Source organism: Temnothorax longispinosus, chromosome 11 (assembly GCF_030848805.1).
Source record: "Temnothorax longispinosus isolate EJ_2023e chromosome 11, Tlon_JGU_v1, whole genome shotgun sequence".
NCBI classification, from domain to species: domain Eukaryota; kingdom Metazoa; phylum Arthropoda; class Insecta; order Hymenoptera; family Formicidae; genus Temnothorax; species Temnothorax longispinosus.
The window spans coordinates 19,857,634-19,882,918 of NC_092368.1; the positions used below are offsets into that span (position 1 = coordinate 19,857,634).

The following is a 25,285-nucleotide window of genomic DNA, read 5'->3' on the forward strand; positions in this document are numbered from 1 at the left end:
GTATGCTTGAAGCACAATCTTACATGAAAATAATTTAATATAAGTAAACTTGATCGATCATTCGTGCTAATTAATTCATCCGTCAATTAGTAAGGCGAACGTGAATGCGTGCGTGTGTGCCCCGATCTCCCCTACACACATGGAGGCGCGTGGTTTGATCGAGTCAAACGTACTTTTTTGATGGCTCGAATCCGGTTTTGGGTCAACGTCCTTATGGAACGCTACGACGCTTATCGAGAGGGGTGTCGCGTCGATGCTATTTCAGGTCAAGGATTCTAATCTCTGTTACCTAGGATCGGACCATGTACGACTTGAGGGTGTAAGGAGCTGAGGCCGAGGTATTAATTTATAAGAAATAAATGGAAATTAAGTTTTCTTTAAAAACTAAATAATATAACATTTATTATAAAAGAAAAAAAGAATTTAAACACTAGCATTACAAGTTGAGAAAGCTGGCAATTTATATATATATATATATATATATATATATATATATATTTATATAAAGCATATATATAAGCATTATATATATATAAAGCAAGCAGGCAGATGTAACAAATTGTGAGGTGAGCATTTCATAATCTATTTTATTAATTGTTACTGATGGAAATAATTATTCATTGGCGCAGTATATCGTTTTCAGATCACTGTATAATGTAATAATGTATTGAATGTTTAATACATTGTCTAATAAATAAAATATTTTAAATTATATTTTAAAATTTTTAAATAGGGGAGACCGGGGCTAAGCCGACAACGGGGCTAACTTGACACTAGGCTTTTTGCCAATTTAAATCTATCGTAGAAACTTGCCTTTCCTACTATAAATGCGTCTTTATGTGCCAGTATTATCAACGGAATTTGGTAACATTCTAAGTTATAGTGTAATTTTTAACGCGACATAAGCGTTTTTGATAGTAAAAAGTAATTTTTCTGATCTCTCGAAAATGTCTACTCTTTCATCGAGCTTTACTCTTGCGAATCTACCGGTAAGTAATTTTGATGGAAAATTCGATGCTTTATACAAATCCGATAATAATTTTTGCATATTTTCAAAATTTTTTTATTTTTGGAGTAACAAAAGTAAAAAACGACGTTCGGGGCTAAGTCGACAGGGGCTAAGTCGACACGCTGTTTTATTAGTTCCCAATAATAAACAATGCTTGTAATGCAACATATGGCCCATGACAAATGTGTGCGCACGTGTAATCGCGAATTTACTTGCATAAATTGTTTTTCAGACATGAATTTAGATGAAAATAATTGAATGTTTAACAATTTTTGTTCTCATTATTTCCAATGATTGTTTTACTTAATTCCAAATTTTTGTACTTTCTAAATACACGATAAACAAATGTATATTTAGTTTCAGACAATAAAAACGAAATTCCAGATCAACGTGTGTCGATCAGGCAAAGTGTCGAGTTTACCCCGGCCGTTCTCTCTTTTTCTTTCATTTAGGTTTCTCACTCCATCTTTTACAGGTCTAAAATCTAAAACCTGACCAGCTATCTGATTGTAGAAGATCTTCCAGAAAGAAATTCAGGCAGGTAGAAACAGAAAACCAGTTCTAACTAGCTCCACGGGATTATATTCCCCTCTAATGGGGGCTCCACGGGGCAGCATACTTCATGCTCTCTTAGTCTCTCCCCCACTTACTTTCTAACTCTACCTTCTATAGGTACCTATCGGATTTTGAGTTATAATGCTGATATAAAGTTTCCTGTTACATTTACCGTCAAATTTAAAAATATCAGCCTCAATGGTCGAATTGTGAAAGAGACGCTCCTCCGGCTAGGCCGAGCCGGCCGGGCTGGGCGTCGCTTTCGATATACTTAAGGGCTTACACCTGAGTAAAGTGACCATATTTTAGGAATTTTTTTCTCGGGAAATAATTGCTATATTTAAAAACTTTTTTTTTTGTTAAAAAGAGCATGTATTCTAGTACGTTTGTGAATTTTTTAATTAAAATTTATTAACATTAAATATTGTTTATTGGCATCAGCGTAAGCCCCGTTTTTTTGCGGTGTTCACCATTTTGGGTTGTCACGTCATCTGGTACAAAAATATGCATTAAATTCCTAATTAGTTATATACAAGACAGTTAGCTACGAGCCAAAAAAAATTTAAAAAAAAAATTCCAATGCATTTTTTAAACATTTGTAACAAAAAATTTATAAAAGTTTGATCGTAGCTAATTAGACAAAGCATCCAAGAATATCGTGTCCAAATTTCAAAAAGATCTATCGATCCGTTCTCGAGATATCGTGAACACCGTTTTTAAAAACCATGTTTCGAGAAAAACGCGTTTTAAGTTTGAGAAGAGATTTGGATATCATTAATTGTTTATAATGCTATAACTTGAAAACAACTCGTCTTACGAAAAAAATGCAAAAGACAAAAAAGTTTTATTTTGACTCGAAAATATTAGTAATAATTAAAAAAATTTTTTTTGTTAATTAACAATAAAATTGTTTAAAAAAAAATTTTTTTTATAATTTTATTTTTAGTCGGCAATTCCGGGGCCATATAAAAGTCCTTTGATGACGACTTGAGGAGAGGCTTCTCGAAGGACACGAAGTCCTGAGAGGAGAGAGCTATCTCGCGATACCGGCGAAAAAGGCGCGATACCGCTACGCTCCGCTCCGCCCCGCTTCAGTAAAACTTCAGTAACTTCTACAATTCTTCGAATTTCTTAATAATATTTTAACACAATATTTTTGAAACTATATATTTTCAAGAAATGCAATAAAAAAAAATCGATTTTTTCAAAATTCTACTCAGGTGTAAGCCCTTAATCATTCAGCGTCTGGAATGTGGTCAATCACAATAAGTCGTTTACAGTTTGTTTCTAAAAGACGGTTATTTAGTATCGTGGTTATTGAAGTAATTATCAATTTAATTACGCGTACTATTACGGCTCATACCGATTGCGCTTACCGATTAAACATGCCGCGACGCGACGCGAAGAGAGAGAGAGAGAGAGAGAGAGAGAGAGAGAGAGAGAGAGAGAGAGAGAGAGAGAGAGAGAGAGAGAGAGAGAGAGAGAGAGAGAGAGAGAGAGAGAGAGAGAGAGAGAGAGAGAGAGAGAGAGAGAGAGTACTCACGCCTTCCTTCGCACGTCGTCCGTCGCCAGCACGGATAGAGAACCTCTGGAGACCGGGTCGAACTACCTTCTGGGAACCCTCTTTTACTTCTGATCTTCAATCTTCGAATTCACGATCATCTAGCCGATGACTCTCCCCTCCATATCTCATTATTCTCCCTCTTCTCGCTCATCTCACACTCCGCTTTCATCCTTCTCAATCCCGTTACATTGTCCAAACGATCAGGTTTTGCTATAGAAGACTTTTTTGATGAGAAAAATGTTTAAATATTTTTCATTTATTGTTAGTCAGAATATTTTAAATCTTTGTTTTCTTTTTGTTGTTGTTTAATAATAAAATATGGTTATAAGATCTATTTGGGCATTTTTATTTTAAAGAATTTTTTTTATCTTGTTATTTTAACATAATAATCAATAAAATTTTCTAACGGTAATATATATACAATATGCAATATAAATATACTCGATGATCTCTCAGATAAAAAGATAAAATTGATCTTGTTTTGAAAATTGGTCACATAACATGGAAATTGTGTGTTCAAATTATGATATCGTGGCTCAGAGATATCGTAACTGTTTAAAACATTTTGCATTGAAAAGTGCACACTTTCACGTTTACAACAATATATCATTATATTATACAACAGGTTTAAATAAAAGTATTATTTCATTTTTTAAATGGTTACTTTTACCCCAATTAAGAATTTAATCGACTGTACTGGCAATGATAAAAATCGTGGCATGCAACGATTATAATCGACGTGAAAAATTGTCACCGCGTTTCGACCAAAAATTCTGGTCATTCTAAAATTGATGTAATTTTAGATGCTTGTGATGTAAGCATGTTAATTAACCAGTGTTGAAAAAGTGAAAGGTACGCGACTCCCATATGCGTCGCAATATCTCCGCTCGTAGGGCACGTAGCGGAAAAATAAAAACATTTTTCTTTATATATCGACCCCAAGTTATTACTTGTCTACCTCGTAAACAGATTTTGGCGCGCGCACTCGAAACGTGTGAATTTCAGCATGAATGGATTTTAAAGGAACGGTTCGTTCGTTAAAACTGTCGCACCTACGCTGCGCACATATTCGCCAATGCCGTGGCGATCGAGGCTGCAGTTTAGAACGCTAAAAAGGCGATACGAACGAGGACGCATATTCGGCGGTGGCTCTTTCAAAAACGAAAGTCTCGAGCTCCTCGCGTATTCCAGGCTCGTGTCGGCCCGCGAGTTTCACCGAACACTCGCTACGTGTGTTATGTCCTAGGACATATGTCTAGCTCGGACGACCATGAGAGCCTGAAATTCGAGAGGAGAAACAAGGCGTGAGAACGACGGAACGGCGAAGGGAGAAGAAACGAGTTAGGACGGCCTAGGAAAACGTTAGATAACAATCTTAACCGCGATACGGGTCAATGAATTAAATCGACAAGACTATGGATGATCGTGGAAAGGATCCGTCAGTTTTTGTTTGACGGCACAAAGTTTATGATAAAATTTACGATAATTGATTCAACAAATTCGACAAATTGCAATTAGATTTTATAGAGACAGGTAATTGAGAAAGTTGCCCAAAGAAAAATTATAGTAGATGACTCAGGTTTAAGCTAGGAATGTTGCTGTTAGGTAACTCTGCGAATTCCAACCTTGGAGTAATACGATGAATAACTGCGTAGCTTCCAAAGTTTCAATCTCTAGCGTGTTTGCTATTAAAATTTTTCCGTTCCTACTTTGCGATTCAACTTGACGCATTGTTCCATAACATTTAGTCTTTTTTTGCTGAAATAGTGTTTTACGCTATTTTAGCTTGACTCGGGAGCAACGCAGGCTGACCGTAAGTGATGGATCGGACGGACTCAGCCCAGGCATGCCGCTTCGCGCCTGCGGGAATAGAAAAAAAGGGCAACGTGTATTTTGTTATAGCGTCGGGTCTAAAGGGACCGCGCGCGCGCGCGCGCCGCTCGGAGGTAATCAAAGGTGCGCGCGCGTGACGTGATGCGGTGAAGAGGCAAAAGCTGATGGTACCGGTTGAGAGTCGTTTCTGTGCCCGCGGTTTAGCTAGGCAAGCATAATGGGCGAGCGTATGCATATACATATGAACACGCGTATGTGTGTATACATATATGCATGTACCAAGCGCTCAGGATAGGACAGGACAGGACAAAATGGAGTACTTATAGCGTTTTCGATTTGCGACTTAAACCGACTCGGGTCGCATCATGTATACAGGACTCTAGCATCATTGACGTAGAATACATACATATCTATGTATGTATTCCACGTCCATTGATGCGACCCGAGTCGGGTCGAGTAATAAATCGAAAACGCCATTAGTCAGTGAAAGTGGCGAGTAGCGCGCCGAGTAGTCGGGCTCCAAGCGATTGCAGCACTAAAGGATCAAGGCCGGCCGCTTAGGCGACGACTACGGAACGCACGATAATAAGACGTTCGCGTTCTCCATACCATTTTCTAGACGTTCGCCGTCGCTGCCGATATATCGGCCCACGGAAGCTGAAAGCCACTGAATGCTGACTGCCGCCGCACTCGCGCTGTTCGGAAATTGGGCCCGGAGATACACGGACGGATCGAGTCGCGAAGCGCGCTTCGAGCACCTCTGGGAAGTCTCAGACGGATGAATGGCCGTCCGTCGCGAGCCGTTTGCGTAATTCCTTGGTTGAATGATGAAGCACTCGGCCCAATCTCAGTCGAGCAATAAAAGTCGAGAACGGTAGAGAGAAGTTTGTGCCGGAGTAAAAATTGTTTTCAGAATAGTCCTAAAAAGCGATAGGCAAGACAGAAAGAGAAAAAAAAAGAAATAATCGTCGTCGTGTAGCGGTGATGACAGCCATTGGCAAACTGACCCAAACAGTAATGATAATTTTCTTATTATCGAATAATTAATCGGCAACAGTAACGGATGATTTATTCAGTTCACATTAGTTGACGATGGCTTTAGATCGACCATCTACTAATCTCTGTAAGCTAATGGAGAATAATTCTCGGGATAATCTGTGTGTGATTTACTAAAATTAATAATCTAATTAATTCAGACCAGTTGGCGTTGATTCTGAATTTATATTGCACCAGCTAGACTGTTATCTGGTTTACGATATTCTAACAGATTAATGATAGTCGTTAATCTTCTCGAAGCTTTAACGAGGCAATTTCTGTTGGCGAGCCGGACGAGGAAGTCGGATTCCGCTTCGGCGAGCGTGGAAGGACGCACGTAGCGGCAGTGATTTTTTACATATGCGCCTCGTCGGCTTGAATGTCGAAGATAAACGGAAACGTCGCGGTTGATATCGGCATCCGATGGACGTAAAAGCCAATCGAACGATGAGATTATACGTTCCTATGCGAATTAAACCGTGGTTCTATATGGCTGCTCTAGAAGATCTCTCACAAGCCGACGATAATAAACGTAGTGGTGCACCGAAAAATTCCCGTTGCGATTACGATTAAAATTTCAATAACGAGATTAGAATTTTAACAAGAGATCCAGCTAGTATGCAAAAATTCAAAATAACGCTTTTTGATTAAATTTTGACGAAATAGCAATTTTTTGGTCAACTTCTATAGAACAATTTTTTCCCTGCACGATATTGAGAATGCAGGTATAGAACATTCCAAAATATTCAATTTTATTTTTATTAAATATTTCTTGGTAAATTAGAATTTTAATTATTTTTAAATTGATTCTGTTTTGGGATATTAATTATTTTCGAACCACTATAAAATGTCTCGATATTAAAATAGCTAGAAATAAAGATTTTTTGCAAACGTCAAAAATATTCCACCATTGTAAGTTTTGCTTTTCTAAAACATTGATGCGATTTGTAATTTTAAATTAGATACTTAAATAATTGCAATAAATAATTAAATTCAAACAATCAAATTAGAAAAGTTGGCAAACAAACTGTAATTAAAACTAGCCTCATGGATTCTAGTGTATCCTGTATATAAATTTGATATAGTTATTGTGAAATTATATACGTAATATATCTATATGAATTGTATTACCAATCGTCTCGCTGGCGTTGCTATTACTAACTATAAGTAGTAGAGATCTACATTAGGCAGGACGAAGATAACGAAATCGGAATCTCATAAACTATGGACGATACTTATATCGCTCCTTCTATGTTTAGACATTTTTTATCTAGTAGGGTTGACCAGGGCGAGTCGGATCAATTTTTCTTTCTCGGTAAAAAAAGTAGTCGAAAACAAATTTTGTTATTTAATTTTATTATAGATTCTTAATCTTTGGAACTTTGGCTTGAATTTCATATAATAAAATAATACATATACATAGTAATTTTTATTACATAATAAAAATATATTGTAAAAAGAAGAGAATTATCCGATTCGCTCAAAAATTGGGGGCAAGAAATTGGAGGTAATTCGGGACCCAAAAACAAGCAAAAAAGTTCATACAAACATAGGTCCGGAAATGAGCCGTTTCCGAGTTATAGCCACTTTTATGTTCAAAAATCGTAATTTAGAATCCGCTTGGCATCCCTCTTTCTTAATTATTTCTTAAATTAAAAATTTTTATTTTTAAATATTTTTAATTTTTTTAATTTTAATTTTTTTTTTTTCAATTTTTCAATATTTGTAAATACGATTACATTATTTTTAAAAGAAATCAGTTGTTTTCACGGCTACTTGAAATCAGTTGTTTTCACGGCTATTCAAAATCAGTTGTTTTCACGGCTATTCAAAATCAGTTGTTTTCACGCCTATTCAAAATCAGTAAGTAAATCACGGCTTTTCAATAAGTTTCAAATTATTATTTAACAACACCTTACTTTTAGGTTGTATCTAATTTTTCCGTATTCATCAATGGATCGTTTAAGTTTTAATGAATTAGCTGATATGCATCTTATGTATGGTCTTGCTCAAAGTAATGCTGCCGAGGCAAGAAGATTAGACATCCAGGTCTTTTCCAAATCGAGATGTACCGGGAATAGCGTCTTTTCGAAATGTAGACAGAAACTTGAGAGAATTTGGTAATTGTAATTAAAAAAAATTGAAAATAAAAATTTACGATTTTTGAACATAAAAGTGGCTATAACTTGGAAACGGCTCATTTCCGGACCTATGTTTGTATGAACTTTTTTGCTTGTTTTTGGGTCCCGAATCACCTCCCGAAGTGGAGTAGGCGATTTTTCGGACACCCTGTATATATTGTATATATATATATATATTTGTACTTACAAATATAGGGTGATTTGATGGCGAATCTCAGAACACGTGCAGCAGCGATCTCAAGAAATCTGTCCTTCAACAGGGTATCTCTCGAGGGCGAACTCAGAACACGTGCAACAGCAGCGAACGCGAGATTATCTCGGAGGAATATTAGGAACGTCGTCACTCGGGATCCGTGTTTTTCACAATTCACACCAAACATTAGAACAACGGCACTTCAGTTTCACTTTTCCTTTTCGACTTCGTGCCCGATCGACAGTCTTCGGCTTGCTTCGGCTTCCCATTCCTGCCTGGCCCTGCCGCCATGACGTTTCTTCCCTTCTCCTACTACTTTCACCCCCGTGGTCAGTGCCGCACTAGAGAGAAACCTGAGATAAGACACCAAAGGTGCAGGATGCGGATTGGTCGTCCGCCATTAATGGGATACTTCCGCTTTGAGTATATTTTAGTAAAGATAGCTAGTGTATAGTATATGTCACTAATGGCCGCAGGGGAAAGTGATCAAAACAGGCCGTATTGTTCTCTAAAAAGAGGCAAGAAGAAATATAAGAAATATTATAACTGATAAAGTGAGAAAAAATAAAAGTGTAAGTATTGTACATACTTAATAAATCCAATTTTATTACAATTGATTTTATATTATCATTTAACACTGAAATGAGAATACATAACTTCAACTATAAATCATCAAATTAACTAATATTGATAAATATAAATTTATTTTAGAAAATGCGATATTGCGAAGCAGTTAATTGTGGCAATTCAAGTAAAAAAGGCTTCAAAATGTGCCATTTCCCTACTTCTCCGAACCGAAGAGCAAAATGGATAAAAAATGTGGGGCGTGATAACTGGTCTCCTAAAAAGTATTCAACATTATGTGAAATAAGTATATTCAAGTTTTTTGTGATTTGAGTTTACTTATATTTAACTTATTTCTTATTCTAGAAACATTTTTCGGATAAAATGTGGGAAAATGCACAAAAAATTGAAAAAAAGAAAAAATTAAAGCCAACAGCAGTTCCCAATCGTTTTGACCAGCCAACTCTTCCTTTATCTTTACTTACAACTATTTTAGGTAATTATTTATACTATTCGAATAATAATCATAAAAAGATTGGCAAGTAAATGATATTACTTTGATTTCATTTTAGAAGAGTATATTGAAGAACAAACTTCAAACAATCATTCTGAACACAATTAATATTTTTCGATATTTTTGTCTGACATCTAATGCAGTTAAGGAAGTATTTTTTATACCTGCATGTTTCATTTGTTATTGATATTATTTATTAATAATATTCAATTTTCATTAATTTATTTTTATTGTTATTTTCAGGCAAAAATATCCCAAGAACGTGTTAATCAAATCATGCAGACCATTATTATCCGTCATACATGAATTTTCAACATTAAAATCAACAAGATTTTTTGTATTCATAATTTTTTGCGTTTTTTGAACACGAACAAAAATGTCTATAATTTAAATTCCGTTTAATTATAAATAATTTTAAATTGTACATATCATTTCAAATTGTCAGAAAATTGTTCATATTTGTCTTATTTGAGCGAAGCAAAAACTAATACTTCTCTCAAGAAATCACGCTTTTGTCTTATTAAAGAAATAAAAATGTTTTCTTTATTTTATTCTTAAATTATTTAAAAACTACTGAACCCATTGGATTACAAATCCTCTTTCTGAACCCTCAAAACATGGAGATGTATTATGAATACAATTTTTGTTAATTAAGCTACTGATCGTAATATTTTCCTTATTTTCTAAAAAGTTTTAATTTTCAGAGCTGGAAGTTAATAATATACATTTGCTCAGACTATCGCGTCAACACATTTTTAGTATAAAAATGATTTTCAAAATTGTTCTGTTTTTTTATTTATTTATTGAATTTACAAATTTGCTATATAAAAACTTTTAAATTTATACAAAAAATTATTTATTGCATTGTTTACTGCATTTATTAACTTTTTGTGATACATTAAATTTATCAGTATTTGTTGTTTGTTACTATTTACTCAATTTCTTAATTTACTGAATTTATTTTATTTAATTAAATTTTATTTATTGCTTCAATTTAATTGAATTAATTCCTCAATTTAAATTGAATTTATGTAGACATATTTTCGATACAGTTATTTTATTTTATTCAAAAGTGACGCGTAATATGCCTGCCGTCACTTCCGCTCCCATTAATGGCGGCTTTGTCTCATCCCTCATTAAAGGATCCCTATAATAGGGACAGATTTTCCGACGCGCCGACTAAGAAAGTGCAACTCAACTACGTTGTTTTGCTCGGTAAAACCAAAAATTTTTTATTCAGGAAAAGTGTGGCTATCGTCTGAACTAAAACTAAACTAAATATTTTCATTTTGGCGGCCTTTTTATTAAAAATATTATAACTTTTTTTAAAATTTTGGAATTATTTTATTAAAAGAAAAAACTAATAAACGTATAATGTTTATTCTAGTTCAGACGGCAGTCACACTTCTTCTGAATAAAAAAATTTTTGGTTTTTGCGTTTCTGATACCTAGAACAGTTAGAATCATTTACATCGTCTGTCATTTATACTTATTCTAGTAAACAGGATATAACATAAAAAAGAGCATTTTTATTACTTAAAAAATAAAAATATATTCTCAAAATAAAGTTAAAAGAACATGAAAAGTTTAACGTTATTCGGTTTCTCCGTTTTCCTACAAAAAATTCATGAAAAATACCTATTTTCACGACCTTTCAAATCAGAATACTCCCTTAATTTATTATTGGTTATTAATATATTGTTGGTAATTACATATAAAGTAATTAGAAAACATATAGTACAAAATAGTTTCAATATTTAAATTATTAGAAAAATATAGGAAGAGCGCAATTATTTTATCGTGGTTCGATAATAACATATGTACCGCCTTTTACTGCGAGAGCAAATGATTTTTCGTTGAAAATAAACGGCACTGCAGTCTAGGTATGAGGTTTGAACTTGTTACATATATTTGTATGATATTGTTACAAAACGTACAAAAATTAAAGTATGTAATAAATTAGAATATAGTAAATATGTAATATAATAATTATTATAGACTATATTTCATTATTAATATGCATTAAAATACGAAACAAATTATTTTTTGCAAAAATTAATAAAGCGTATCACCCAACGTGGTTCAAATTACTCTATAAAAATCTACCTTCAAATGTTATAACATTAAACTTAATATAAATAAACAAAATTTGTTAGAATCACGTTGTAAAATTTAGCATTACAACTCAACAAGAACAAAGTTTAGTTATATTTAATAGTTTTCAAGTTATCTTATAAAAGGTTTAGAGTGGTTTGAATTACTCCATCTTCCTCTAATTAATATTTTCAAAAATAACTGTTTCATGTGTATTATGTAACAGTTTTTTTTACGTTTACCCGCAAACATATATACTGCAATTTGGCTGTTAAAAAACATTTGAGACACCTTGTACATTCTTCAAATATAAGCCAAAAATAGAAATATTTTTAATTCACGTAAGAGCACAATTATTTTATCGTGGCTCGATAACGAGGTATACACCACCCTTCACTGCAAGGCCGAAAAATTTTTCGTTGAAAATGAAAGGTACCGCAATCTGGGAATGCGGTTTAAACCTATATTTTGAAAGAAGACTTACGAGTTCGATTTTGGTTTGTATATTGCCAAATGGTTCACCTAAAAATTAATAATGGATAAAACTTATATATAAAACGTTTGCATGGTAACCTATTATAGATTTAGCAAGTTCTTTTTTATCAATATAAAAAATATTTACTCATTTTTTTCATTGAAAAAAACCATACAAAAATTTAGAAAATTAAATTAATAAGTTATTAATTAAATATTTTTATAAATATTTTTGCGAAAAGAGCGAAACTAACATATTTTAATTAAGTGTAATTTACCAAACTAAATATAATTTATATTTTATTAAATTTTCTTAATAAACATTCGCGTGATTCAATAATTATTATTAAAATAAAATCGAACAAAATGTTAAAAAATATGGTAATTTTTTAGATTAACGTACTCTCCTCCTTTAACCTTGACATGTGTTGTCCTGAGTAACTTTTTCTTATAACTTATCGTCGGTCATTATTTAAAAGTTATGAACAAACAAATTTAAATGAAATATACTAATATTTTGCGTGTATCGTTTAGTTTGCGAAAAACCTTTATTTTGCGTGTATCGTTTATTTTGCGAGAACTCCTTATTTTGCGTGTATCGTTTATTTTGCGAGAAACCCTTATTTTGCGTGTATCATTTATTTTGCGAGAACTCCTTATTTTGCGCGTATCGTTTATTTTGCGAGAAATTCTTATTTTGCGTGTATCGTTTCTTTTGCGAGAAATCCCTATTTTGCGTGTATCGCATTATCTTGCGAGGAACCTTTGTTTTACGTGTATCGTTCCCTCAGAGAGAAACATTTATTTTGCGGGTACCGTTTGTTCTACGAGAAATCCTTATTTTGTGTATATTGTTCCTTTGGCGAGAATTACTTTTATTTTGCGGGGTTTGTGCGTTCTGCGAGGCATACTACTTTTGCGTGCATCGTCTATCCGGCGAAAGATACATACTTATTCCGCGTGTACCGTTCATTTGGCGGAACTTACTAACTTGGCGTGCGTCGTTTATTCGGCGAGAAAGACGTATTTTGCGTACATCAATTCCCCCGCGGGAGGTACGGATTCGGCGAGTACCGTTCCTTTCACGAGAACTCTCCGTTCACGTGCATTATTCCTTGGGCGGACGATTTCTAGCAGCGCGTACCGTTCTCTGGCGCGTAGTCTCTCTGCGCGGATATAAAGTAGAGTCATTTTAAGTAATTGTTTCCTATTCGGTGTGACGTGGTGGATGTGGTCCTAATGATGGATCTCAGGATTGGGGCATACTTGGCCCTACGATAGAAACTGACGGAACACATAACGTCACACTTATTTTTATTTCGTCGGAGAGTACCACTCGGATTATAAGCCGTCTATTCGTCTGGGCAGAGGCCCTAGGGCCCTGAAGGGCCCGAAGTATTGCGTATCGTGGATGGTTGCCCTTGGCAGACTTTCGGCGGGGAATAGTTGATCACGCCCTCGTTAGAACCTCACGCGAACGGAGCGTGACTCCCGTGGAGTAAACACGATCAAGCGTTTTCGTAAATATTATCTCGCGTTCTGTACCGATGCAGTTACGGGCCCAGATGATGTATCTATCCAGTCGGAATTCTCCCTAGTGTTATTATACGTGATATTATGACCTTTTGATATGCTTTGTGTTGTGATCTTATATTATATCAGTTACGAACGAAGTTTGGTGTATTTCGACGCTGCCTAACCACAGCCAACTCTTCTAGACTCGGCCATCCGCTGAATCCCGACCTTTGACCGACTAAACTGAGCAGCTGTCGCGACCGGCCGGAGCCCGTGAGAGTATTGCGAGTAATTCAAGTATTGAGAGCAACTGAGAGTATTTAGCGTTTCGAGACAAAGGTGGTGTGGCCTTCTCCACACCTGGCGCCCAACAATTTCGCGTGTAGTTTTTTTGGAGTTTCGAAGGGCTCTGCCACCCGGTCTAGATTTGGGTCGTTCTCCCGTCGCGCCGAACCGCTCCGCGACCGAAGAGACGTCGCAGTGGCAAAACAAGAAGGTCTCTTATTGTACGGTCTGTCTATACACACATATCAGTAAATTACTTCCTTTAGCACTGACACAATTAAACTATTATATTTTTCGAACTTTTTTGTTCTTAACTTTTAAATAAGCAATGACCGACGATTAAGTTATAAATAAAAGTTACTCAGGGTTATATCAAGGTTTAATGTTATTGGAGGGGAGTACGCGTTAATCTAAATAATTACCACATACATTTTATAAATATGATTAAAGAAGTCATTAAGACGCAACTATTGTGTTAAAATGCAAATATTACAAAAGACAGACGTGCCCAAGACGATAAAAATAACTTTAAATAATAATTTAATAAATAAATTATTATAGATATATTAAGGCTTAAGGTGTGTGGTTGACGTTTCGCTGCGGAGCGGGTGGCTCGGCAGGAGGAAAGCCAGGGTTAGATTTTCGTCGCGTGAAATAAACGAGTTTTAGCAAATAAATATGTAGAATGCATTCAATTACTGTTTCTTAAGGCTTAAAAAAAGTTGGTACAATTGAAATCCAAATACGTTATTATCCACGTTGAAATGTGACAATAATAAATGTGGTCCCGTTTTATTTTTACAATTTCTTGATAACTATAAAGATAAATCACTTCAGTCTTCGAAAAAGTTCTTTCTAAATATGTAAAGCATTATTTGCATTATGTCCCGTGTATAAGAGAGAAAGAGAGAGAGAGAGAGAGAGAGAGAGAGAGAGAGAAAGAGAGAGAGAGAGAGAGTATAACTTCAATAATTAATTACTCAACAATTATGCAGACAATTGTTTTCAACTTTAGCATGGACGACAGATTCCCGTAGACAAATATCCTCCATAAATTTCAACCAATTTTTATCATATTGATTTGAGCAACCACACACCTTAGTGGATTTATTCATATCCTTACCAATGCACTTTCGTCTGCCTCCTCCAAATGGCAAAAAGGTAAAACGATGCCTTTTCGCTTTCTCATCTTCTGCGAATCGTTCCGGATCAAATCTTTCCGGATCTGGGTATATCGAGGGATCTCGATGCAGCCCAAGCACCGGTATAACGATAGGAATCCCTTTGGGGATGCGAATGTTCACTATTGGCAAGTCTATATCTTTAGTGCAGATTCGGTTCAACATTGGGATAGGTGGATATTTTCTAAGAGTTTCTGGATATGTAAAAGAAAGGTATAAAGATATATTTGATAAAAAATACAAGCAATTTATCTAAACTTACATATTAATAACAAAATATTATTGTTACTTATTGTAATACTTACCATTTATTACTTTTTCAAGATATGTCATTTCGTTTACGGCCTCATAGGTCAGACCACCATGCTTTTCCAATATTTCGTCAATTTCCTGACGAACTTTGTCTTGAATATCTTGATTTTCCGCTAATTCATATATAGCGAACATTGACGTCGCCGCGGAGGTTTCGAAGCCAGCTAGGAAAAAGATAAAACTTTGGCTAGTAGCTTCTTCCATAGTAAGTTTATTTACGGTTGCTGCAAGTGAATAAAATAATGTAGTTTTTTAAATGATCTGTTTAAAAAAAAATCTTAATTATTTATTTTCAAAACTGCAACATATATGAGATAATAGATGTGAATTTTTAAGACATGTAGGGAAACTGCGGGTATTAATGTAATATATAATATGTAAAAATATATATTTACATGTTACGTCGGTCTTCTCATCATTGTCAGACTCAACCTCGTAGCCATTGTCCATCAATTGAATGAGAATATTCATAAAATCGTATCTTATTATTTCTTTATGCCCTCTTCTATTTTTTACACTTTTTCGAAATAGGTTCGTGAAAAAGGTGTTGACTGATCGGTCTATGAGGGGAATTGAAAATAAATCCATAATTCCAGGCATAGACATATTCAGGATAATTCTTGAAATTTTTATCCGTAAAATATTTTTGCTTTGTTTTCGATATTCATTATTTGATTCTTCAATGCAATTTGATTTTATACCAAATACCGTTGACATGATTACATCAGTGGTGTATCTGTTGGTCAAATTGGTAACTAATTTTTAATAACTTTTATCAAAATGTACGAAACATTAAAGATGTTATAAAATTATAGTATAAGAAATAACTTAAATGAATAAAGAAAGATTGATATATATAAAAATTAAGTTAAAAGAATTTCATTACGTGAATATGTTATTTATTCTCTTTCATCTTATAATATTTTCACTTTTCGTCTTAAAAACAATATACCTTGCAAACATATCTTTCATTTCGACGGAATCTCTCATCTGTGCTTTGGTCTCCAGATAGTTTGTAAGTTCTTCCCCACATTCCTTCACAATATCGAACATTTGCTTTAAATTTTCCGCTTTAAAAGTGGGCATTAATTTTTTGCGTAAAGTTTTCCATTTCTTTCCATTTATAAAAACCAAATTGTCGAACAATGGATTTATTTTTTCATTAATGTACAGGCCACGGTCGTGGAAACTTTCAAACTTTTTTGCCAATATTATTTGAATAATGTTCGGATCGGCGATCACCAAGATTGGTTTAAAAAGCAGATACAGTCCAAAAATACGATGATCTTTATATTTTAAATAGACATCATGAGCATATACACCTGTTGATAAATTTTTCTTTTACATAATTCTGCGTTTTTTTTTTAAGTAAAAATACAAATAAAAACAGTGTAAATTATTAATAATTTAGTAAAAGTACAAACATATCTGTAATGATTATAAAAAAGAAAGTGATAATAAATTGTGGTATTTATATAAGTCATATAACGAATTGTATATATAAGGCTTCCTTTCCATAAAAAAATTTTTTATTTAGTTGGCATATTGTTTCTTGATGTAAAAATGATTTTTTGCAGAATTATATTGCAGATGAAAACATAACTTATCAATTATATAGTCATATATTTTTTGATTAAATATGAATAGAAATCTATCTGGGATTTATTCTACACACAATCCTAATTTACCATATTGCTATATTAAAAACTTTGTATTTGTAAATTACTTTTACTTTTAAATTTCAATTTTGTCATTTCTATCTAAATTATTTGTGTATTTTATTTAATGAAAAATGTGGAGACATTCAAAAAAGTAATTATACACTCACATTGTCTATGTCAATATTATGAAAAGTAATAGAGGTACTCGCCTGCTTGCTTTCTTCCTGTCATGATGGCTGACATGTTTCCCATTGGAAACGAAGGTGTAGGGTTAAATACATTTCTCTTTTTCCAGAAATTAAAACGGTATTTATAATATACGTATGTAATTGTCAGGGCAATGATAAAAGCCTCGATTGCTTCAAAAAGTACCATAGTGGATCTGAAACAAGAGAAAAAACTTTTTTATAAAAAAATTAATAAGGAGATAGCGTACTGTCGACGCTCCCTATAACGATCCCTATAACAATCTCGCGCATAGATCTTATAAATATAAATATAAGCTCAAATAAAACAAGAGCGAAAATAAAACCGATGTAAGAATAAGACATACATTCATCATACACTTGCATATATACAGGGTGTATCATTTTAAGTGATTTAACTGAATATCTCTTAAAGTAAAAGAGATTGGAAAAATTGTTTCAGACAAAAATTGTCTGGTTCGAAGCTCCCATACAGCACAAAATATTTTTAAAATATTTTTTAGAAAGATTAAAATAATTTACAAAAATATTTTTAGAATGTTTCTATGTCCGCCAGATCATGTCAGAAAATATTTTCAAAAATATTTTTAAAAGATTGCAAATAAGTATATTCAATAATATTTGTAAAATCTTTTAGAAATATTGCTTCGAAAAATAAAATATGTTTGACCCAATCAACACTAATTGTTTCACGTTTGAAAGATTTTTTTAATATTTGAAAAATATACATCTTTACATATCTTTGGAAAATATTTTGTATATTTATAGCATCGAAGTGGTGTTGGGTAAGCCTTGCATTATATTCATGGCAAAGACATGTGTCGCGAATGTTATGATTTTGCTTCGTCGGAGGCCTGCTTATTAGATCCCAACTGAAATTTACTTACGAGTTAGTCTTACCATTATACATGCTCCGTCTAGCGGCGTCGCGGCGTCGTAGCGAACTAGCACGGAAAGATGTGCTACCGTGCATTTTTCTTAATTATTAAAAATATTTCATAATATTTCAAAAATATTTTTAAAAATATTTGAAAAAAGATTATAAAATGGATAAGAAATAAAAATATTTTTTAAATATTTTAAAACAAGATTATGATACAATAAATATGTAGATTTGAATTAATATTTCAAAAATATATTTCAAATATTTAAGAAAATTTTGCCTGGATGATAAACAAAAACATTTAGAAAAATATTTTTAAAAGATTTTTTAAATATTCTTAAAACTGTTACCACAAAAGGTTTTTAAGCCATTTTAAAATATTCCTAAAATCATTTTAAAATGTTTCTCGCAATATTTTTATAGAAACATTTAGAAATATTTTTTGAAAACATTTTGTGCTGTATGGAAGAGACATAAAAGATGGTGTCATTGGTTTGACCATGGATGGTCGTTTAACGCTCTCGTGAACAACACCTTTAATTTCTTAAATGAAAACTCCTATTTTTCAATGCATATTCTTGTAGCTAATCTCGAGAGATTTTCAAAACACTATAATAAAGTATTTTTGTGTTAAGAACTTTTGGAATTATGAGGCTTGAAAGTTCTAGTATTTTGACATAAAATACAAAATATCTTGTAAAACATTAATTTTTCTGTTATGCACAGAATAATGAGACGAATCAATTGGTATGAAAAAAAGGCACAGTTCCTTTAAGAAAAAATACGTAATTTACAACACGCATCTGCATACTTTTTCTTAAAAGCAACTATGTCTTTTTTTCATACCAATTGATTCGTCTCATTATTCTGTGCATAAAAGTATTAAGGTAACATTACCGAAAACTTAATGTTTTACAAGATATTTTGTATTTTATGTCAAAATACTGGAACTTTTAAGCCTTATAATTCCAAAAGTTCTTAATGAAAAAATACTTTATTATAGTGTTTTGAAAAGCTCTCGAGATTAGCTACAAGAATATGCATTGAAGAATAGGAGTTTCCATTTAAGAAATTAAAGGTGTCGTTCACGTGAGCTTCAAACGACCATTCATGGTCAAATCAATGACACCATCTTATAATTCTTATATCACTTTTCGAATCAAACAACTTTTGTCTGAAATAATTTTTCCAATCTCTTTTACTTCAAGAGATATTCAGCTGAATCACTTAAAATATGATACACCCGATATATATATATAACATCAAAATTTCGCATAATTTTAAATAAACACATCTCATCACAAAATTGTCGTACTTAAAATTTTCTTTTTATTTTAAAGGATAAAGTTTCTACTTTAAGGAAACTGGTAAGGTTCAAAATTTCGAAAAATTCGATTTTTGGTTTTTTACATATTCTGGTAGTGGTGATCCTTTAAGAATATTTCCCAGTTTGGTTTTTTGAAAAATTTGCAAAGCGATGTTATTAGCACGGATGTTATTATCGGAAAACGATTCTGTCGATTTTGATGTTGCAGAATGTGTTCTCTCCGCTTTCTGCCTGCTCTATGTTTCCATACCATCTATATAGGAAAAGGCTTTTTAATTACTCCGAGCGGATAATCGCTAAAGCAACTAGGCGGGAGAATAACTTTGAGGAGGTACAGCGGATTGATGGGAGATCTTGAGCGAATATCGCTAGAACAAAAAGATTCTTAATTATCTTGAGCGAATAACGCTAAGGTAATTAAGCGAGAGAATTTAGAGTTGACGGGAGGTCCTGAGCGAATATCGCTAGAAGTAAGGATTCTTAAATACCTTGAGCGAATAGCGCTAAGGTAATTAAGCGGGAGAGTTGAAAATTAACGAGAGGTCCTGAGCAAATAACGCTAAGACAAAAAATTCTTAATTACTTTGAACGAGTAACGCTAAAGCAATTAAACTGGAGTATTGAGAGGTCCTGAGCAAAGAGCGCTAAGACAAAGTATTCTTAATTACTTCGAGCGAGTAACGCTAAAGCAATTAAACTGGAGTATTGAGAGGTCCTGAGCGAATATCGCTAAAACAAGAAAAACTGAAAATCCTCTGAGCAGATAATGCTTGAGGGATTTCAGCTGATTGTGAGTCATGAGAAGCAGAATTACGGGCCGGTAAAGGAGTGCCTTGAGCGTGTTGTCGCTAAGGTAAGGATTCGATAATTATTCTGAGCAAGTAGTGCTAGAGTAATTTCGAGAGGAATTATAACAATCTTGAGCGGAGAACGCTAAGATTATTCGAGACAGGAATAGAATGGCTATTGTGATACAACTCATATACATTTATACGTGTGCAGGCAATTGAAAGTTAGAGTGAACGAATATTTAAAACTTACTATTTGTTGGAATATATATTATGTATATTACGTATATATATGTATACGTAAAAAAAAAATATATATATATATATTATATATATATATATATATATATATATATATATATGTAGGTCCAGAAGTATGTTCCGGGACTTTTATTTTTTACATCGGTATATTCCAGGACATTTGGTAGTTTCCAGGACAGTCCTGGAAACTGCCAAATGTCCCGGAATATACCGATATCAAAAATAAAAGTCCCGGAACATACTTCCGGACCTACATATATATATATATTTCTGTCGGGCGCTGGTGCTGACCGCAGGTCTCGTCGAGTCGCTAGTGAGGGTGATTTGTGGCACTTAGCGCGCACAGAATTTACTCGCGATTCTTTAGGTTGGCGAACAACAGAAAATTGTCTTTAATATAATATAGTAAACGAAAACTGGGTATACGGACTCAGAAGTGAACTGTCTCGTGCCGGATCAGAAGTGTGTCCAAGTGCGTAAAGTCGCGATATTTATACAGAATTAAAGAGGCGGGATTATTTTTTAATATGATTCGATTGGTGGAGTTCTCTTCCGATCGTGACGTAACTTTCGGTTTTTCCCCTATCCCTCCGAGCTAGATATAATTATCTGTTTTTTGCGTAAGTGTAAATTCCTTCCCGTGTACCATTCTCTCGCGTTATGCATACGTTTTATACATAAATTCTCCCACGTTTAATAAATAAATGGATGTTGATTATCTACCAAAGACATAAAAACGTGTAGTACAAGTAATCTAATTTTCTTACTTATTCATTTACATTGAATGGTATATGTCCGTTGTATAACGGAAAAAATATCTGCGTTTTATTCGTGATTATCTATTTAATTATGAGAGCAATTAGTTATTATAAGAACGATTTACGTAAACTTTGATAAAACACTTCATAAATTCATAAATTATGATGTTATTAACGAACGACGAATATAGTACTTTGATATCTGTTTTCTCTAATTTTTCCTTCCACATCTTACAGGTAAATTGCGTACCATGGTCACTCAAAATTGATTGTGGTTTTCTGATATTTGGAATGTATTTATTTATAACTTTACTAACACACGTATATGCCGTTGCTTTCTTTATTGGATACAGTGCTACATATTTTGTAAATACGTCTATCATCACAAATAAATATTGAACACCTCCTCTGGAAGAGGCCCATATAGGTATAGATCTACTGTTACTAATTCTCGTGGTGACGATGAAATGATTGCTTGATATTTAAAACTAAATGTTCTTACTCCGCTTATTCGATCGTACTTATTACGATAATCTGACTTTTTTTCAAACTTATTTTACATGAATCTTTTGTTTAAATAAATAATGTAGAGAAAATATTTATGTGACATTTATTTAATATCTATTTTGCATTTTATTTAAAATAATGATTTGTAAAAAAAATTACTTGATAGTTATTTAACATCACTTAAATATTTATTAATTTGTGGAGAGCACAAAGCTTATTCACACGCGAGTCTCAGCCGCGTAAAAAAATGCCACGTGGAATATTCCGAATCTGCGTATATCTATGTTCAGAATGTATTAGTATATATTAAAATGTTTAGATAAATATCGCTAAATTGACCGGTGCGGCGGAAAAGAAGAAGGTCGCATATAAAAAATCAGCGTCGTAATACTTGACTATTCGACGCAATACTTTTTTATATTAAGATAATTCCTGTATTTACGCCGCACAAGGATTTACGCCTAATTACTCTATTATGTGCCTTTAAAGTATTAACTCAGATATATACGCCGCACCTAAGAAAAACTTAATTTATCGAGTACTATTTACTACGTTTAAGGCAAATGAATTATAACAATAAAAACTTTGTATTGTCTACTAGGGGAGACCGGGGACAAAAGTAACGCGGGGTGAATGTGACAAACGCGATTATTAATAAAAATAACATTCATCCTCCCGGGAAAAAAAACCTCTTATTTAATCATATCAGTTTATATTAGTAGAAATATGATTATATATATGATCATATAAGAAATGGAAAATATAATTTTAAACAATATTATATGGCCATATCCCATACAGCACAAAATGTTTTCAAAAAATATTTCTAAATATTTCTATAAAAATATTGCGAGAAACATTTTAAAATGGTTTTAGGAATATTTTAAAATGGTTTAAAAACCTTTTGTGGTAACATTTTTAAGAATATTTTAAGAATCTTTTAAAAATATTTTTAAAAACGTTCTTTTTTATCACCCAGACAAAATTTTCTTAAATATTTAAAATGTATTTTTGAAATATTATGAAATATTCTTAAATATATATATATATATATATATATATATATATATATATATACACATATATATATATGCACAATATGATATTGAAGACATTCTTTCGAGCGTGTGTATATTTTGAGGATATTTCGATACTTTAGGGACTAGTCTCAAAAAATCTTTAGGTTTATCGCATACTTTGGGGACAATTTTATTTTTATATGATTCGTATATTTTGGAGCTTTAAGTTTATATGATTGTGACTGGATAGTGCCACCACAGCATATGTCCCCAAACTATATGTTGACTATCTTTTACTTATATAGTTTTATTTATATATTTATTAAATGCTTTCTACTTAATAATAACTGATTTGAGTATTATTACTGGTTCAGAATATAAAAATTATTGATGTAAATGTTTTCAAACTGTTTTGAAAAAAACATATCTATACGGAGTAGTACAATATATCTGTATAATAGTACACTTTAAAGCATCTTATTTTTATTTGTTTAATTAATGTTGAAGCGACAACAACAAACAATATGCAATTGAAGATTTTATTTATAGAGCAATAAACACAAAATAATATTAGCAATCTTGTAGTCATTGTATATTTTGAGATTTTTTGAACAAAGACATGTATTAGAGACTGTTCTCTAATTATACAATCAGTGTACTTGATGAAAATGTCTTTAGATTAAACATTCTCCCCAAACCCCAACACTCTTATAACATATATATAATATTTTATGTCTTTAAAATAAACGTTTTATCTCAAAATGCTTCTCAGGTATATTTTATGTACAGTTTAAGCTAATTCCTTTTGTTTAACAAATTGTTTGAGCCCACCTTTCTTAAAAAAAAATTAAAAATTGTAAGTTATTATTTAAAGTTTCAAGATAAAAGAAATCAATTTTCAAGACAATTTGTTTGACAATTATTATTATATATATTTAAAAAATATAATTTATTATTATCAAAAAATTATTTTAAAAATTTGTATTTATATATTCTTTAGAGTGTTTAGAGCTGTCTCTTTGAAGCATTCATTGCACATAAGTCTAGAATCCTAAAATATGCATTCAAAATAATAAATATTACATACATATATATTTATTGTCGGCATTCTCTCAGGATAATTGTAGTAATTTCCAATCGCCAACTTTTTCAAATATTTATTTAAAAATTTTTTAAAGTCTTTAAAATATATATACGCACCTGAATAACTAACACAAGGTTTTTAATATCTTATAACTCAGCAATTATTTAAAATAATTCAATTAATGAATAATTTTTATTAGGTAGGGGAGACCGGGGCTAAGCCGACAGCGGGGCGAACTTGACACTAGGCTTTTTGCCAATTTAAATCTATCGTAGAAACTTGCCTTTGCTACTGTAAATGCGTCTTTATGTGCCAGTATTATCAACGGAATTTGGTAACATTCTGAGTTATAGTGTAATTTTTAACGCGACATAAGTGTTTTTGATAGTGAAAAGTAATTTTTCTGATTTCTCGAAAATGTCTACTCTTTCATCGAGCTTTACTCTTGCGAATCTACCGGTAAGTGATTTTGATTGGAAATTCGATGCTTTATATGAATCCGATAATAATTTTTGCATATTTTCAAAATTTATATATTTTTGGAGTAACAAAAGTAAAAAACGACGTTCGGGGCTAAGTCGACACGACGCCACCGGGGCAAAGACGACACTAACCTAAAGTGACATTATCGCAAAAAAAGTCACTGTTTCGTCCGATTCCGATGACGATTTAAGGAACATCTGTTGCGTGTGTTCGGAAAACATTTCATTAGCTTCTAATAACAAACAATGCATCTTATGCAACCGTATGGCTCATGACGAATGTGTGCGCACATCTGATCGCGAGTTTACGTGTATAAATTGTTTTTCAGACATAGTTCATAAAAAGATAATTAAAAGTTTAATCTTTTTTTTTCTCATTATTTTAAATAATTGTTTACTTTATTCCGACTTTTTGTTTCTAATACACAATGTCTTTTCATTTGATAAACAATGTATTTTTATTTTTAAACAATAAAAAAATAAGTTCCAGATCAAATTGTGTCGATCAAACAAAGTGTTGAGTTTGCCCCGGCGGGGTGTCGAGTTTGCCCCGTCATTTTTCAATTCGAAAATTTGTCTTCGCGTCACTTTTCCTTTCCTGGCGGCAAAACAAAGCGACGTACAGCAAAACTTCCTGAATCAATTTTGTACCTGAAGAAACACTCTACATCATTGAATTTGCCTAAAAATTTTAATTAAATATTAAAAATTGTCTTTGAAAAAATAGTGTCGGCTTAGCCCCGGTCTCCTATTGTGAAAAAAATATTTTTATTTAATATTCAATATTTTTGTATTAAAATAAGTACAAAAATGTAGAAAGTTTTTATGCAGATACCGTAAATAAAAGTTCAAATAAGATATTGAAAATTAAAAAAGTTGTATTTTGAAAATAAAAGTAACGAGCATTAATATTACTATGCGCATCTGTTTGAAAAATCAGATACTTGTAAAGTAATTTTGACCTTTAAATATACGTAAATTAAGAAACAGGTCTCGGAATTCTCAGAATCAAGACCATACAATTAATGCACTGTATGACA

At 32.6% G+C, this 25,285-nt stretch overlaps 1 protein-coding gene and 1 long non-coding RNA gene across 4 annotated transcripts; one reads left to right on the forward strand and one right to left on the reverse strand.

The window, feature by feature from the left end:
- Positions 1 to 8,329: 8,329 nt before the first annotated feature.
- On the forward strand, positions 8,330 to 10,962 carry LOC139822396 (uncharacterized). Its single transcript, XR_011734509.1, has 2 exons — positions 8,330 to 9,178; positions 9,261 to 10,962. It is a non-coding gene; the product is annotated as an uncharacterized lncRNA (long non-coding RNA).
- Positions 10,963 to 11,292: 330 nt separating this feature from the next.
- On the reverse strand, positions 11,293 to 20,875 carry LOC139822388 (cytochrome P450 6k1-like). 3 transcript variants are annotated; one of them, XM_071794047.1, is made up of 7 exons: positions 20,638 to 20,875; positions 17,140 to 17,289; positions 16,222 to 16,591; positions 15,665 to 16,005; positions 15,263 to 15,493; positions 14,900 to 15,151; positions 11,293 to 12,024 (listed from the first exon to the last, which is right to left on the reverse strand). In XM_071794047.1, exons 2-7 carry the CDS (start codon positions 17,180 to 17,182, stop codon positions 11,861 to 11,863), a joined length of 1,401 nt encoding a protein of 466 aa, XP_071650148.1. In that variant the 5' UTR covers positions 17,183 to 17,289; positions 20,638 to 20,875; the 3' UTR covers positions 11,293 to 11,860. The 3 variants fall into 3 exon arrangements, with proteins under 3 accessions (XP_071650148.1, XP_071650147.1, XP_071650146.1); XM_071794046.1 differs by lacking the exon at positions 20,638 to 20,875 and adding an exon at positions 20,388 to 20,531 and having other exon boundaries at positions 17,140 to 17,312; XM_071794045.1 differs by lacking the exon at positions 20,638 to 20,875 and adding an exon at positions 19,430 to 19,714 and having other exon boundaries at positions 17,140 to 17,312.
- Between the last annotated feature and the right edge of the window lie 4,410 nt (positions 20,876 to 25,285).